Below are 18,034 nucleotides of genomic sequence, written 5' to 3' on the forward strand. Positions count from 1 at the left end.
TGTCTGAGCAGGACTCAGGCTCTGTACACCACAACGGGACTTGGCCCACTGCCTGGTTTGTTATATGCTATAACTGAGATTTGCAAGCTGCCTGATGGAGTCAGATGCTTGGGGTATATATTTTTTTCTGAATGCCAGGGAAGGAGACATGGCAGCAAAGGGATCATTTGGAAGACAGAAATGCGTCCTTTGCAATGAAGCCTATTTAATCTCTGTTCTGAGCATTTCTTTTATTTCCTTCCATCCATCTGTAGAGATTTTTATATCATGAAATGGAGGGATGTGGACTTTACAATTAGAGGATATTATTTTAAGGTGCAGCACCAAAAAGGAACGTTAATAGCTTACGGTACTGCAAGTCAGTGCTTACTTCACTGGGGACTGAAGTGGTCATTTCTAGACTATACCCCACACTATTCTGGAACTGAAAGCACCTAATATCCAGGATGGATTTTGGATGGCACTGCCATCTGCCTCTGCCACCCCTGCCTGCCAACCTCTGCTCCTTGACAAGGACATGCCACCAGCCACAGTCCCCATGGCTCTGTACGGAAGCTGTGGTTTCTCTTGCTGTCACGGGCACGGTTTCTTCCACGGCTGGGGTGGGATCTGCCTTCTGGGCACTGCGTGAGAAGTTTTTCCCAGCCTGTGCTGTGGCTGAGCCAGAAGAAAGCCCCTTACTTCTGCATCCTGGGCCTGATGGGGTTTCACGCCCGCTGCCCAGTTTGCAATGCCCGGTGCCAAGTCCTACAGCTGCTGCCGAAAAAGCATCACGGTGCTACTGGCACACATCTGGCACCTGCAAAGCACCTGCAGCGCTGACCTGCCACAAAGCACTTCTGACCATGCACTGGCAGTGCAGCGATGTAGAAAACCCCTTACAGGGGAGAAGCGTGCCTTTATTTTGGTTCCTGCTGCAGTATGGCTAAGCTGGACCCCAGTTAGGTCTAGAGCATCTGATGGCGTGCTTTGCTGTTAAACTGGTAGGTGATTAATCTCCATCCATACATTTGATTAATCTCAAATGGTGTTAATTAATAGCATTGAGTAGTCTGAATAGTAATGGAAAAACATGTGTGAACAAGAAGGGTGGGAAGAGAACAAAGTCTGTTTAACCGCTACAGAATCCAGCAAGTCCCTGTATAGAATCCGACGACATTTTGCAGTGGTGGAGAAGTCAGCCAGGATACAAAGGATAAAACCAGATGTGTTAAGATAGGTCAATTTTTTTCATGTCAGAAATATGAGGCAGAAAAGTACCGAAAGATTCCAAGAATCCCAGGTTACATCCAGCTTGGTAGACAACACAGAAGAGCTTCCCTTCCTCAAAGAAATTAATTAAAGAGTTAGGAGATGCTGGAGCCCCAGAGAACCAGCGAGGAGAGCCAGCAGCAAATATAAGGAGTGACATTAAGAGGGGGCTGACATCTCAAATGCACTCCACCCAATACCTCCTGTTGGGAAAAAGGAGACCTCTGAGGTCTCTGTCCTGCCTCTTTCTTTCTCAGTGGTTTTCTCTGGGGACAGATTTCTTGCACGAGAAAGATCCCGTGCAGCAAGTTACATGAAACAGCTGTACCACCATTACAAAATGTAATACTGCCTAATGCTATTAATAGACATTTAATGAGCTCTCCAAATAGTTTCAAATGCAGCAATTTCACATCATTGAAGACAATTAAATACAGCTTTCGCCTGAGAGTAGGTTATGTCAGGCTGCATCCTAATTCTGTTCTCTGTATTAGGGCAGAGCAGAGATGATGCATTAGGCTGGATTATGCTACCTGTCAGGAAAGTCTAAGAGAATCAGTTGGGATTTCTCAAGTATATTGGCCTGAATCTCAGTCTATGCCTGGTTTATTCTGTTTGGACATGATTGGACTGCCTAGATCAATTACAGGACCTAGATCTCTGTATTTTTAATGTAATAGATAAACTGCAGCGTGAAGCCAAGGTGCCAAATGTCGATACTGCTGGGAAACGGGATGTGGCCAAGTGTAGGTACAGCATAGTCATCCCTGAGGTTGAATCGCCACCCTGAAGCATGGAAAAGTAGTTAAAAGTTATAACAAGCATCAAAAAGATCCTGAGTAGTCAAGGGGCCATATCAAACTCCAGTCTGAGAATATATTAATATAGATTTCATCCATCCTTTATTCACCAGGCTGAAAAGATGAACTGTATTTCTAATCACTCTGAGCCTGCACCTTGTCAGAGCAAGGTGACCGTGCTGGGTCCACATTCGGCAGTTTTCCTCACACCAGAGCTACCTTTGCACATCAGTGCCTACAAGGCTGCCAAATTGCATGGAGAGCTGCGCGTGCCGGCAAAAAATCTAAGGATCTCCCCTGTGGGGTCTCAGCAGCTGCTGGGAGAGGGGTAGTTCATCCGTAGAAAGCTCTGGCAAGGATTTATTTTATTTCTCTTCATTAATGCTTTCCATAGGAACTGCTGATGTTGCACTGGAATAGCAAAATCTTGAATCTGTCATTCAAAACCCAGCCTACTTTGAGTTTTCAGGGGTTATGCTTTGGAGGGTTTTGTTTTTTAAAGCTGTGGTGGAGGGTTCACTGGAAGTGGGCACTTTCTATAAACATTTTAATTTAGCTAACCCCCCTTTTTTTTCCTAAGAAATATCTGTCAGAAGTCTTTGATTAGTTCAAAAAGAACTGCCTGGGTAAATTTTGAGTCCTCAACCTACGTCAACCTGCGTCTCTTAGCTGGAAGTCCTGGAGACATACCGGCAAAACCTGGAGCGACATAAGCTGTCGCTAGAATGATGTCCAAGTCACACAAATTTACATTCCCTCTAGGTTTATGGGAACTCTGCAATGAATTTGACCCACTGTACTTTTTTATCAGCAGCTTTGCAGGATGCCTGGGGAGATTCTTTTAGTCCAGGTGCACAGTCTGTTCATTTAGCTAGATGGCCATGATGAGCAGTTTAATCATCTTTAACTTGCTCATGAGGAAAATTATTCCGAGCAAGTACAATGCTGGAGGGATTTTTGAATCCCACAACTCTTTGTCTTCAGCTCTAGAAGTGTGGAATCGGTCTGGTCGAACACGTACCGAAGGTGGACATTGATTCATTGCGACATGCGTACGCAACTGCTGATGGTGGCAGTAGGCGAACGGCTGTGGTCCAGGAGGGCAGAAGATGCCCCGTGGAGGTACCCAGCCAACCCACCGCTGTGGGAAGAGCAGGAGCACCGTCTCCAGCTGCGGTCCCCTCCGCTCTGTAGCATGCTACGAAAGAAACAGCTTTGCCCACATTCTCGCCTCCAAAAATAACATTTTCTAACTCTGTTTCTGGCTTTCCTTTTAGGTATGTCTCCATCCACTCTCTGTAGTTTTGTTTCATCTGCTTCTTCAGGCGTTTCTGCGGTAGGAGGGGACCGGAGACCCAGACCCACCACAGTGACCACAGTGCACACAGGGAGCAAGTGAGAGCCGGGGCGGCGAGAAGCGGGCAGGCGGCTGGGCTGGCAGGTTGCCTCTGCGTGATCCCACCCTGCGGTGCACGCTCAGCGAAGGACTAGAAGAAAGAAGATTTTTTATGGCCATATTTTATACTGCAATTCTGAAATGTTTCATTTATCACAAACTGCAATGACTCCAGGGGGAACGGATCTAACAGTCTCTGGTGCTGTACATATATATATACATATATATAAATATATATATATATATGTGAGTCTAGCAATGTTCTAACTAATGAACACTCATTCTTTTCCCCAGTGATTTACTCTTTTCTCGGTGTAGGTAACAGTATATGTTGTATTTTTTTTCCATTAACTACGAACATCTCAACTGGATTATTTAAATAGAGATACTTTTCTGAGCATTATTTTTTTTTCTTTTAAAAAGTACTTCCAGTAATGTCCCTCCTTCCAGTTTGCTGGGGGATAGGCTATTTCTGTAGGTAGGAATTGACGTTAACTTTGCAACATGGGAGGATTTCAATGGCATGCCATTTCTTGCTCCTCAAATTGGACTGCAAGTCTGTCGGGCTTTGGCAGAGTTGTTACTGCTCAGATTAAGAAAATGCTGCTTTCCCTCCCCTCCTCCTCCTTGAAAGCCACGGCGAGAGTTTAATTCCCACCAGCTAGGAGTCGGCTCATCCTTGGCCTCACTCCTGTAGTGCTGGGGATCTGCAGCACCCTTGTTTCAGAGGAGAGGCAGATACACGGTGCTGGTCAGGAGCCGAGCAGAGCTGAGCAAATGAAATGACAGAGCACCGTCTCATCCTGCAGCTCCTATCTCCTTTGAGTCACTGTGTGTTACGAGCGGAGTGAAAGAAAAGGAAGATGTGGGGCCCGGAGTCGTAGTCATCCTCTGCCACTGACTCGCTGTGCTGCCCTTGGGCGAGACATTTAACTCCCCAGCCTCCTCCTAGCCTGGCCTCTGGCGCGGGGCACATCTAGCCCGAGGGCTCCGTGCCAGAGGTGCTGAGCACCTGCAGCTCCCCGGGGCTTTGCCTGGCATTGCTGGTGCTCAGCACCTCCCAGAGTGGCCAAAACTGAGTATGGAAAACCGAATAGAAAAGCTTGGACCTTAATCTTTGCATGCCCGGGTTTGCAAGCCGCATGCTTGCACCCCTCTGTGAAGCGCTGGCAGGTTCTTGGGTGAAAAAGCGCAGGATCTGGTGTAGCGTTGCTCCATCATGGTTAGCTCTGGCCAAGGAGCACTGAGCTGGGAAAGCAGGACCTCACCGAAAGGCAGGGGCACATGCAGGGGCGGTGGTGGCACTGCCTCCCCCTCCTCCCCAGAAGCTCATATACAAAAGCAAGCTCAATTTCCCCATTTTTTTCATTACTAAATACATGCACTTCCCAGGATCTGTGTGCTGGTGCATCGTTTAGGAACAGCCGCCATGACTGTTGTGCATTAAAGCAGCTTGAAACAGCGGAGAGCAAATCTGCCCAGATTTGCCGAAGGGCTCCGGGTTACTTCTATGCCATTCCCAGCTGTGATTTTCCTTCGAGGAGGAGAGAAAGGAGGCAGGCGGCAGAGGCAGGCACCTTTCCCCGGCCACTGTGAGCCTCTCGCACCCCAGACAGGTCCATCCCCTGCCAGAGGCACAAGCCATTCCCCGCAGCGTGCTCTATTGCCACGCTTGCCTCATTTATCCTGCACAAGAAATTGTGAAAGCCAGTCACAGACACAGCTGAATGTATCAGGCAATAGTGACTGTGCTGGGAAAAGCCATAAGATACGCATTTTTCATTGAGACTTCAAAAGCCTGCTTCAGCTTCAGGTGGTTAGCTTCAACCAGCAAAGCTGGGATTTCATCCATCGTAGTTGGAGTGGTAAAAGATGGAAAAGCAGGTGGCAGTGGGAGCTGACTCTGTTTGAAGTAGCCACTCCTTTGGTGGCACTTAAAGCTTTTGCCCCAGATAGATCTCTACAATCCTTGGTATTAAGCTGTTCCCCATTTTCAGAGGGCTGTGGCACATCTGAGGGAGCCCCTGGTACCCCCCACCGTGTTGCAACTGGCATGGATGCTCACACAGAAAGGCTTCAACTTCTCATTTTAGGAAAGATGACAGATATTGGTCTCTTAGGGGTTGGTAGCCAGACTCCATATCATTTCCCCGGTGAGGACTTCTGACCAAGATTCAGGCGGACTGAAGGGCAGGGGATCTCCTTGCTGCAAGTCACGGTCCTGTCCCCATACCCTGCCTGTTGCCACCATATACTCGTGCCCCATTGACAAAGAGTGGGAAGAGCTTTCTCAGCATTTACCCTTTGAGCTCTTTCTGTCTTGTTGCAAAGGTATCTGAAAATGAATACAATACAATTTAAACTCATTCTAAGGCCACTTTATTTTGCCAGCCTGAGTAAGGAAGCTTTAGTTTAGGAGAGACTCCTAGCCCAAGAAATTCAAGTTATTTTGAATCTCCATGATTTCATAAACCCAGCTGGCTCTATTCTGCTCCGCTTTCAGGGATGTAAATAGGCAGTCTCCCAGTCTGGCATCAGTGGAGTTCCCCACGTTTACACACGTGCAATCAAAAGCAGGATTTGGTTAGGCAATATTTTTCTTTGTATAGTTGTTTCAAAGATTAGGGCTCAAGCGTTCCCTCTTTGCCTTCTCTTCTGGAACCTGAGGTCTGGTTTGAACCTGCTGTAGTTGCTGAGGCCGCTAATCAAAATACAATGTCCAAATGTATCTTGCAGAAAAAAAGAAAAGCAAATGGATTTCCATCTACAAAACAAAGAGCAGTGATGGGAGCAAAGGCAGACATGCTGTCCTGCAGATGGGGGGGTTCCCATATGCTGGCTGCCCCTCCTTACTGGATGCTTTCTGTGTTTTTTGTTGGGAGGGGTATTCTTTCTTTCCACACTTGGAATTAGGGTGATATGTTTTCCTTCCTGCAAGTAATATTCTGCCTTAGTTGTGTAATTTATCGTCATTCTCTTTGGCTTGCTATCAACTGCTGGGATCCTAAGACAAGAAACAGAAGCACTTAAAAGCAAAATTGTTTCCTTCTGCTACAATTTTGGGTGGTGGGAAGCTCTTCTTTTGTATCAGTGAAACACAGCTGGAGACCTGACCGGGGTTCACCAAATGCTTAGAGATCTCTCCTGTTGTTGAGTCCTGAAGTATCTCTTGGTTAAAACTTCTCAGTTTAAATCTGGGCAAATCAGTTAACTGAGATAACTTAGCAGCACCCAGGCCAGATTTACGGAGGGGGCCGGAGCCGTTTGCCCCTCGGCAGCACAGCCTGGTCCGGCAAACACTCCAGCATCGCTTGCCGGGGATGCTCCAGTGCCGTTGTGTGTCCTTCCCCTGCCCCAATCCACCTCTGCTCAGCCACCCTCACAAACGAATGCAAAACCAGGAGTAAATAATGTGTGCACGTGGGGAAAGGGTTAGTAGCCCCAAAGTACAAGATTAAAAAGAAATCTCCAACTGGTCTTGCCATGAAGGAGCAGGTAGAAAAGTCCCTCTGGGCTCTTTCCCAATGGGCTGTCCTAATAAACAATGTGTGATTTGCTCCTTCCATGAGGACTTCAGCCTCGACTCACCTGTTACCCTTTTCTGCTTTATTTTACTGGCACCAATGTGTTTTTCCTTTGTAACTTGTTTTCCTCAGCTCCTTCCCCTTCTTTTTCCTTGCTTGCAGCTTTGATTGTTGATTTTTACCTCCAGTCACAGAGACCATCTCTGATGGCAACAGCAGTGCTCTTGATGAGAAAAAAAAAAAAAAAAAATCTAGAAAACATCCAGCTGGCCCCTTAGCCTGCAGAAGAAGTTGTGAGGACAGGCTGCCCATGAACTCTGCAAGCTGAAAGTCAGCATTGCAGTGGCAGGGGCTTCCACGGGTGCTTTTGCATGTGACTTCATTCCCAGTGCATCCTAATTTTCTGCTGGATCACCTCTTCTGCAGCACAAAATGGATATTGGCCCCGCGGCATGACTAGTGGGGAAGTAGGAGTATGGGGAAAACCTGGTAGTGATGCTTTTCTGAGACTGTGTTACTCTACTGGCGATGTCTCTTCTCTTCTGGTTGCTATTGTACAGGTGCCATTAGAGTAGTGGGTGCAGAAAAAAAAGTAGGATTTTACCTATGCCTTGTGTGTCTGTTATGGTTGCGGTGCTGAAATAAAATCAAGCAATGATAGAGGTTCATTCCTGATATGAATCAAACCGCAAAAAGGGGTGTCAGCCCACTGGTAGACGTCTCCATGTAGTTCTGCAGTAGGCATTAGTTAGGGGTTTCCGCGGTGCGTGTGTCCTGCATACCTCCGTGGCTATTGACAGAATTTTTTTCCATAACCAGTTCTCCTCCTTCTGGGCCCCTGCCCAGCCCTGAGGGACTTCAGAGCTTGTCCAAAGCTTTTCCCAGCCCTGGGAGCCAGCGCAGCCCCTGATCTCTGGCTTTTCTCCCCAAACCCTCTGCAAACCAGAGCATGGACCTCCAAGAAACACAGTGGTACCTGGCTCCAAGGCTGCCCCTTCCTTAAGTGTGACCCTATTTTTAGTGGATCAAGCCCCCAGGAAAAGCCAGATAGCTTTCAGCCATTGGCGAGCAGAGACAATGTTGTCCTTTGATGTGAACTTGGCATTAACTTGATCAGATATAGGGAAACCTGTGCTGTTATTTCCCCCTGTGATAACAGCTCCAGCCCTCAGCAGTGCTGGGTGAGCACTGCATAAAAACACCAGACTGACTTTGCCAACGAGTTCATGAAGACTGTAGCCTGTTGCTTTTGCTCTTTCCAAAGAGTCAGGGGATTCATCTACTGGCAAAATAACAGTTTCTAGACTGAGCCCTGAGGTACAGAAGTATCTTCCTTTCAGCTTATGGAAATTTTTATTTAATGGGATAACTTATGTTCTTGCTCCCATGCATATTTATCCATCCGAATTGGTGTCTGAATGCATCCCAGAAATTATTCATGGAAAGGGAGTTTTGCCTTCATTATCATGCTTATTTGCACCAGAAACTTGATGCTAAGAGTTACACTCATTCAAGCAAAAAGCAGAAACACACACGGAGACTACAGTATCCAAGGAAAACAGCATGAAAACCAAGGGTGGAGGATTAGTTGGCAAATCACTGTGAGCAATGGCTGAGTGAGGAAATGGCAACCTGCTCACAAACATTGCACAAACAGAGTTTCCCCTGGTAAATCAGTCATTCCATATTTCTTGCCCAGCAGCCAGTTTTACACAATCCCTTTTGTTTTTCCCTGCATCCCTGCCGCTGGGTCCTGCCTTCCCATCCTGTCTGCCGGGGTGGTCCGGTCTCCGTGACACGCATGTGTGCTTGTGTGTGTGCATGTGTGTGTGCGTGTTGTGGCCCCAGGAATCACAGATCCCACCGGTGGGAGATGAGGAGCTGGTTCAGGTTTTTTGGTCCGACTTTGTACGGTTGGGTCAAAGCGTGTAAATAGTGTTTGTAATGGAGGATAAAGGCTTTTTAGCCCAGACTGGTTTTCAAGACCCCTTCCCCACCACGAACCGTGCCACTGATCTGTCCGGGTAGCTATTTTTTTCCTCTTCTTCATAAATGATAAAGTCAGAAGAGCGGCTCTTACATTTTTTCCATACTCCAGAGTGAAATCAGGGCATGTACGCTCGCAAGCATTGTGAAAAAACACTGCTGAACTAATGATGACATCAAATGTCCAATAAATGCATGATACTGCACTGCATGTATTAAACTGCTGTTCACTGTTTCTGTATTTCCCAAGCGTTTTCTTTAAGTACATTCAACCCAACCTTTTCTTCGAGGGGATTACTTCTATGTTTTGCTTTTAAATGACTCAATGTATCTGTAACTTGAAATTCATCGTTAAGTTTGAGTAAATGCAAAAGCTGATGTTTTGTAAACAAGATACTGCAAAGCCTGGTAATGTATTTTGTCTTTCTGTTGAATGCTCTGCAGCATGTACAGGAAGAGTCACCATCCAGAGCAGCTTGAAACTATGCAGCAGTCATGTACACACATCTAGAAACAGAGAGTCGGGGAGGGGAGGGTCCCTTCTTTGATACAATGCTTAAAAATTTGATCCACATCAAAAATTCCTTCCCTGAGTTGCTAACACTCAGGACTACCAAGAAGCATGTTGGTGTGTCTCTTTGTTTTTTCTTTTTTTTCATTTGGTTCGTTTTTCTTAGTCAAGACTTAGACTGGTTCACTCAATAGTTAGTATTTTTCTCTTCCTGCAAGATATTTCTTTCTTACCTGTTGCAGAATGAACTGCATTTTGGGGACCAAGATGCTGTGATTATTTGCCTGCACAAAATAGGGCAGAGAGCTGAGCTAATTACCCAATCCTTTCCAAACCATCACCACCCAGATATTAGCTTTTAATCTTTGAACCTCCATGTAGTACCACCATTTATCCATGGAAGTTTGGTGTGGTACTTTTCCTTCTTCCACATGGAAATCATGCCCTTGCCTTCTCTTCCCTTGGTCATTGGCCCATTTTCATATGTGCTGGTCTTTGTAAGTCAGGGTACAGGGTGGCCACATGGTACTTGTCGTATCTCTGGCCCAATACGCTTGTCAGCATCAGCAGGGCATTGGTCCCACCTCCAGAGTGGTTGCTGTGTTAGTGTGGAAGATGCTCAAATTCTCAATACTCAAAGCAGAGCCATCTGAAAGGGCTGGGAAATTGCTCTGGGTTCCTGGCAAAGGCATGCCAAGCAGCGGGGCCAGAGAGAAAGCACCATGCCGATGGCGTAGGGAGCAAATATCAGTCGTTGGAAATTATGCAAGGGGCTGCTCCATGGTGGCTGAAAGCACCAAGAATTCATGAGCCCATTTTCAAGGCTGGTGCCCAGCCAGAATGCTGTGCCATTGCTGAAGCACTACATGGCAGCATAAAAAAAAAAATCATCATTAATAATGGTTGTAAATCAGCCCGAGTTCAGATTGCTGAGGCAGCACGCGGTGCAAGGCTCCACGAGGAGGTGGACGTGTGCTGTGATTCCCAGTGAGTGGGAGCTCCTAGGGGAGCGCTCAGGGTAGCTCAGAGCTTTTCCATCTCTCGTCTGCATCCCCTGAGCCCAGCATGGCATCCCGCATGCTGCGTCTTACTAGATCAAGCTGTAGCATGACCTCCAAAGAGAAGAGCGTGGAAGGTTGTAGCTCAGTGGGAGATACGGTGTGACTCATGTTTCTGGTCAACGCAACGTCACCATCCAGTTGTACATTGGCCTCTAGTTGAGAAACAGCATTTTGGTCGGTTTGGGCCTTTTTTTAGATAGATATTTGATTTAGGTCAGCAAACAATGAAAAAAAGCCCAGTCTGCCCAGACCAGTGACTCCCCAAATATCCCCAACTGCAAAACATCTCTCGGTTGACTTTTAAGGAAAATGCAAGCATGTTTTCTACAAAGGCTTAAATCTTAATCAAGGAATGTCAGTGTGCCTAATATTGCAGGTCTTGTGATTGATACAAGTTCATAACAGCATCCATGTCCAAACAGAAGGGAGAATGTGTATTTACTCCATGCATGTATTAAGACATTCGCAAAAGTTTTATCTGCATAATGAGTTTGCAATACTGCAAATTGTTAATGGGGCTACGTCGCAAGTGGTTCTCTGCCTTGACAATCATGTATACATATCGAGATTTCTATCATAATGACAATTTGAAGGGATGACTAATTGTTTTCCTCCAATAAATCCAATTAAATCACCCTGATGTGAAGTCTAATGGTTTTGAGTTCATGAGTCTCCACCCCTGTGCAAGAAAGGGAGTGAATCATTTCTATGGCTGCTCCACTGCTCCATTGTGTTTTATGCAACAATGTCCCTTTATGTCCTAAAGGACAGTGAGATTTTTTTCCTCCCCAATTTACTCCATGGGGAAATGAATAAAAAAGGTGATTTGTCCTTCAGGTGTTTTCTAAAGCTGCTGTTGGAAGTGATGCTGAGTGTCAACATACAGAGACATGGCTGTCTCCTGAGGGTTGAGAATATCTGTGTGGGGCTGGGTAAGGGAGATGCAGTTGTTGGAGAGCACTGCACCTTTGAGCTGGTCCTAATGACTCACACAGCTTGTGGTGGGAATCATGAAAGGAGACAGGATTTTTGCTAGTGTTTCTGAGCCTCTTTGCAGTCAGCAGTGGGCTCCAAAGACTCTTGTGTGTGCTCCATCGTTGGCTTGCTTTTCCTCCAGACCATGTTCCCAGTGTGTGTTATGACTTGCTTTTTTATTTCCCTCTCTTATTCTTAATTTTCCCCACATTTATTTCTGCTTTTCTGGCTTTCGCTCACTGGCACACAGGAATTCCTTCCCCTTTAAAAATAGCTGGCAAAATCACTACGCCCAGACAAGCATTGTTGGGCACCCAACATGGGAATGGGTTCCTGCTTGAGTTCAAAACCGGGTGGTTTTAGGCATCTGGTTCAGCAGCAGAGCTGAAATGAACAGCAGTGATAATGGCCAGCTCATAGCAATATAGAGAGAAAGGCAAATTACTTAAATAGTTTATATATTGTGAATGAAGACACAACAACCAGAACCAATCTGATTACTCTTTCAAAGCTGTGGTATGTACCTGTGGTCACAGAACTAGGATTAGATGCTGGGCTGTACTGGGAGAGATGAGGTGACCTCCCATTTGTGCTCTGGAAAAGCACATGCACGGGAAGGTACATCTTTGGAAAAGTACATCTAAGTACAAAAAAGCTAGCAGGGTTGGAGGGGGAGTGTAACACTGAGGCACAGACACATGATTTGCAGTGTCAGGAGGAGCAGTAGATCCTATAGAAAGACTCCACAGCCTTCCCATATGACACAAGCCTGAACTCTGACCATGCCTTCATATTCAGGACCACACTCCCACTTGTGTAATACAGCTCTCCTGGTTTGGCTCAAATTCTGCAGACTTACGGTAGGTGCAGGCCTGTCCCACATTTCACCATGAAATCAAAAATCTCAGCCAGGAAAACCTTCTCATCTTGGGTTTAAAATCAGGGGTTCCTCTGTGGGCTCAGTGGTCACCCAGTGTGCAGAAAGCTTTTCCTAGCTCCCAGTGAGACAGGACAGATCACCACACGACCATTGAAATCCTGATGCTGTAAGATGGGCTTTTGATGTCATGTCAGTATTTACTTGATCCTTGTGCATTTTCTTCACTGTTATGGGCTCAGCAACAAATTCTTGGCTATTTGAAACAAATGAGATAAAATGTCAGTACGGAGAAGCCAAAGGGACAAGACCAAGATGGGGCTGCAGAAAATATTATGCTTGCAACCTTGCCAAGATCCACAGCGATGTTTGCACTGGAGAGAAGGAGACCATCCTTACTTTGAAGGCTTCAGACTGTTGGTATGCACTAAGGGCCTGGCTTATGCCATACATCAGCCTTTCTTCATGCTCTACCAAGCCCATTTCTCAGCTCCTTTGGTCTTCAGCACCGTCCCTCAGCAGAACCAGGGTTCCAGCGGGCACCGCTAGGCTATGGGCAGCTCTTCTTTCGCAGTCAAGAGGAGTTTTGCGTTAGTGATACCTGTTGAAGCAGAGCATGTGCAGGTGCCCAACTTCGAAGACCATCCAACCCGAGCAGGGCTAGACCCCACATGGTTCAGGGGCCCCACTGCCAGGTGATGCTGAAGAGGAGACATTCTGCGCAGGGCTTTCAGCCACAGCACTTGTTTCCTTGCAGCGTAGACAGTCCAACCCTTTCTGTGGTTATGCCTACACTGAATTTCGTCCTTAAGGCCAAGCCTACCTCCCAGCTTGCCTGTGCGTCCACAAAACTGTATTTTCAGATATGGGCTTGTGAGGATCCCTTCGGGCACTCCGAGAGAACATGGGCCTGCGGTGCCCCAGAGCAATCCCAGGACACTGCAAGCTGCCGTAGGGACAAGGGAACATGCTGTTCCCATCATATTACGCTTCCTCCCAGCTCTGGACATCCCTCAGGGAGAAGGTCCATCTTCATCGCTGTGGGTATGTGCCTTGTCCAGCACATCTGAGTCCTTGTTTTGGTGGGGCCTCTCAACAATGCTGAATTACTGTGATGATAACCATTTTTTATAGCTGTGGGGGTGGGGAAGAAGGACCATCTGGATCAGCACTGCAAGTATTCAATTGAGTATTTCCAGATTGTTTGGCATTTGGGCTTTCTGGATTACACTGGGATAAATTCCTGACTTCCAAACTCTGTTTGCTTGCCCTGCATTCAAGTTTCTTTTCTTTTTTCATCTTTGGGTTTTTTCTTTTTATAATTGCAATATTCTGTTAAAGTTATGGTCAATTAATGGTTCATTTACCTTCTTCATTAAAGTGTTTTGTTTAGGGAAATTAATAATAATAATATTGCTGAGAGGCAATTTGTTGTTCCCATCGAACTCACGAGCTTTGTGCTTTCTTTGGTGCCATATAGGCTCTTGTATGTTTTTCATTTTCTTTCTTTAGGGCAGAAGCAAGAGCTGTGTTCACATCTCTGCCTCAGCTTGCAGTCTAGCAGTGACCAGAAACGCATAATAAATCTCAAACAAATACTTCTTTTTGTTGGAGGCCAGCTGGGCAGGTACCCTCCATACTGAAGAGTCACATATCTCATTTATAGCTGAGCTACTCCAAGTCTGCATTTGCTCAAAGTAGCATCTGAAATGTAATTTTCCCTCCCAGTCTGTGATCCACCGCAGCTCAGCATAGCACCTAAGTGGATCAGATCCCTGATCCACCACAGGGGAAATCTGTGCCACCGGAGTTATAATTGTGGTGAACCCATACTGACCTTCAATGAGAGTTGGATGAACTCCTGTTCGCAACAGATAGAACACAGGTACATGAGGGACACACTGGAGTTGTAATATATTGTTTTGGGTTTGTGTGGTGGGGTTTTAGTAGCAGGGGAGGGGCTGCAGGGCCAGCTCCTGTGAGAAGATGCTGGAAGCTTCCCCGGCTCCGAGTTGGACCAGCCTCTGGCCCAGGCTGAGCCCATCAGTGATGGTGGTAGTGCCTCTGGGAGAACAGAGTTAAGAAGGGGAACCTGCAGCGAGTCGGGGATTGGGATGGGAGAGGAGCCCCTCTGCGGGTACCGAGGTCAGGGAGGAAAGCGGGCAGGAGGGGCTGCCCCCGCAGCCCGCGGGGAGACCAGACGGCAGGCTGTCCCCCCCGGCCCGCGGAGGGGAGCGGGGGAGCAGATGCCCACCTGCAGCCCGGGGAGAGAGGAGCCCACGCCGGAGCAGGGGGATGGATGCCCCCCAGGATGGCCGCGACTCCTTGGGGAAGCCCGCGCTGGAGCAGGCTGTGCCTGAAGGACTGCAGCCCGGGGAAGGACTCACGCTGGAGAAGTTCATGGAGGACTGTCTCCCGTGGGAGGGACCCCACGGTGGAGCAGGGGCCGGGTGAGGAGTCCTGCCCCTGAGGAGGACGGAGCGGCAGAGACAGCGTGTGATGAACTGACCTCAACCCCCATTCCCCGTCCCCCTGCACTGCTGGAGGGGAGGAGGGAGAGAATCCAGGAGTGAAGCTGAGCCTGGGAAGAAGGGAGGGGTGGGGAGAAGGTGTTCTAAGGTTTGGTTTTACTTCTCATTATCCTTGTTTTGACTTGATTGGTAGTAAATTCAATTGATCTTGTTTTCCCCAATTTGAGTCAGTTTTTTGCCCATGACCACAGTTGGTGAGTGATCCCTCCCTGTCCTTGTCTCGACCCATGAGCTTTTCTTTATATTTTCTCCTCCCCATCCCATCGGGGCCAGGGGGAAGGAGCGAGCGAGCAGCTTCGTGGTGCTTTGTTACCAGCTGGGCTTAAACCACAACATATATGTAGTACAATACAATGCAATGCAATTAATTATTATTTTATATTATACCATATTATACTATATTATATTATTATAACGTCTCTGCCAAACCAAAGCAGAGGGAAAATGTGGCATAAACTGAAGGTTTGGGATTAGGCTACTATGCCTTTTTAGTACTGAAATGATAGGATTTTATCATGTATTTCAAGTGTGGAAAGAAGAGGACAAGATTTCAGGTACTTTCTGGTCACAACATCTAGAGAGGGAATTCAGCTATGATCAGGCTAGGGATGAATTCTTAAGAAAATTTTTAACTTCACTGACACCAAATATGTCAACATCAGAATCCGCTGCCGAGTCAACTGACAATCGCCTTGGAGGCTGTCCTAGTTTCAGCTGGGATAGAGTTAACTGTCTTCCTAGTAGCTGGTACGGTGCTATGTTTTGAGTTCAGTATGTGAAGAATGTTGATAACACACTGATGTTTTCAGCTGCTGCTAGTAGTGTTTAGACTAATGTCAAGGATTTTTCAGCTTCTCATGCCCAGCCAGTGAGAAAGCTGGAGGGGCACAAGAAGTTGGCACAGGACACAGCCAGGGCACCTGACCCAAACTGGCCAACAGGGTATTCCATACCATGGGACGTCCCATCCAGTATAGGAACTGGGAAGGGGGGGCGGGGAATCGCCGCTCGGGGACTAACTGGGTGCCGGTCGGCGGGAGGTGAGCAATTGCACTGCGCATCATTTGTACATTCCAATCCTTTCATTATTGCTGTTGTCATTTTATTAGTGTTATCATTATCATTATCCGTTTCTTCTTTTCTGTTCTATTAAACTGTTCTTATCTCAACCCATGGGTTTTGCTTCTTTTTTCCCGATTTTCTCCCCCATCCCACTGGGTGGGGGGGGAGTGAGTGAGCGGCTGCATGGTGCTTAGTTGCTGGCTGGGGTTAAACCACGACAGAGGCTCATGTGGAGGGACATCCAACTCCTCCTCCCTCCCTAAGTATTTGTAGTACTTACATGCTCATTTCTGCTGTGCTTTGCAGGGATCTCAAGACAGAACCACAGAATGGATGAGGTTGGTAGGGACCTCTTGGAGGTCCTCAACAAGCAGGGTTACCTAGAGCAGGTTTTGCAGGACCAGGTGCAGACAGCTTTTGAATATCTCCAAGAATGGAGACACCACAACCTCTCTGGTCATGGGCTTCACCAGTCTAGGGCAACAGACTGCATCATTGACTGAACATTCACTAACAAGTCCAGATAATGTACAAGTTAGTTAAAGATCCCAAAGAACAAAAGAGAAATTCAGATTTTGCTTTCAACCTTCACCCTCTGTTTTGCTTCTTTTGTTCCACAGAGAAGATGAGCATCTGTGCAAGTATGTGTTGATAAGGTTGGTAGTCTAAGGGCTTTCCTGAAGGACAACTCGCCATGATGCTGGCTAGAGGAGCATTTAGGGTAGAGAAGTCACATTATGCAGCAGGTGCCATGTGCTTGAGTTGACCAATGGTTCATGTTAAATCTATGGACAGAACCAACTGTTCAGCAATTCCACTGGAAGAAAGACAAAGACCTTCAAGAAAGAGCCAACAGCTGTGGTTAAGAAGGATTTGTTAGCAGGACTCCTGGGGCTTTTACTTATCTGTGCAAAGGAGGTGGTGACAGACCGATGAGATGATTTAGCTCCAAATGTGGCTGAAGAGATGGACAGGGTCCTGATGCCTGTCCTAGGCAGTCACCGTGCCCAGGGATGCGGTAGGGAGGGCTGTTTTGCTCTGCACGCAGGCAATGCTCCCCAGCAGGCTCACGGACCTGTACCGGGCTGTGCCCATCACCGCTAAGTTGGTTGTAATAAGATGAGCTGGGGACCTCGACTGGAAAGTATTTCATTCTTTAAATTCTCCTGTGGCAATGTTGATACAGTAATTCTGTTTAGCATCAGCTTCATAACCTGTTTTGATTATCTATGGCCTTATGGTGGTGATTTAAACCTACTGATTTATTGATTCAGTCTTAATTGGGTCTTGAACTGGGTCATTGCATCATTCTATATTTAATTGCTTTAATGAAAGTCTAGCAAATTAGGCTGGTAATATGATTGCTTAGAGGGATTTTTTTTCCTGTTCATGCTTCTTAATAAAATCCATAAAAAGTGAAAAAAGGAATGAGCTTATCTTACTGAATTGCCATTTGTATCATGGAATTTGAGTGAAACTCAGAAAATCAATCTGCAGTGCCCTTGGCTCTTCCTCCAAATACATGTCCTCAGAAAGAGAAAACTCAGCACACCAGCAAACATCCCCACGGAAAAGGGTGGAAAAAAATAGTAAAATATGAAGCTAAAACCTGAGTTCCACTTCCCATTTTTCAGAATTCTTTCAACTTCGCATGCAAGCTTTTTAGAAGACCTAAAAACCTACTAAGATTCCAAAAGTGAAATTCAGCCCAGTGGCTAGAGCACACCATGAGAATCCCTCCTGTTCTGGGAGCCCAAATCTCTGTGGTTTTTGACATCTTTCATCACGTCCTAAAAAGTTTGTCTTGTCCCCCTTCTCCTTCCTGGCAGCTTGGTGCCCAGACCAACATTTTAGGCAGAGGACTCAGCAGTACCTGTGAGAAGGACCATTTTCTCCCTACTGTCTGTCGTGACATCCATGAGAAGCAGCTTTGGCCATCGTGGCTGCCCTCCATCACCACTGGGTACTTCTTGTTGCCTGCACAGGTCCTTACCACCTCTTCCCTGCTGGATTTCCAGCAAGGCTGCTGCATCTGCAATGCATTTTCTACCCACTGGGCT

At 46.8% G+C, this 18,034-nt stretch overlaps 1 protein-coding gene across 2 annotated transcripts in view; it reads left to right on the top strand.

Annotated features, from left to right (window-relative positions):
• The window catches only part of CAMK1D (calcium/calmodulin dependent protein kinase ID), a 232,221-nt gene extending 221,052 nt beyond the window's left edge, over window positions 1-11,169 (top strand). For both annotated transcript variants that reach the window (XM_030014815.2, XM_030014817.2), the window contains one exon: window positions 3,329-11,169. In XM_030014815.2, the coding sequence (XP_029870675.1) occupies window positions 3,329-3,450 (122 nt within the window). In that variant the 3' untranslated portion in view covers window positions 3,451-11,169. The remainder of the gene's footprint in view (window positions 1-3,328) is intronic.
• The last annotated feature ends 6,865 nt before the right edge of the window (window positions 11,170-18,034 follow it).

The sequence above is a fragment of the Aquila chrysaetos genome, chromosome 5 (assembly GCF_900496995.4).
Source record: "Aquila chrysaetos chrysaetos chromosome 5, bAquChr1.4, whole genome shotgun sequence".
Lineage (NCBI taxonomy): Eukaryota > Metazoa > Chordata > Aves > Accipitriformes > Accipitridae > Aquila > Aquila chrysaetos.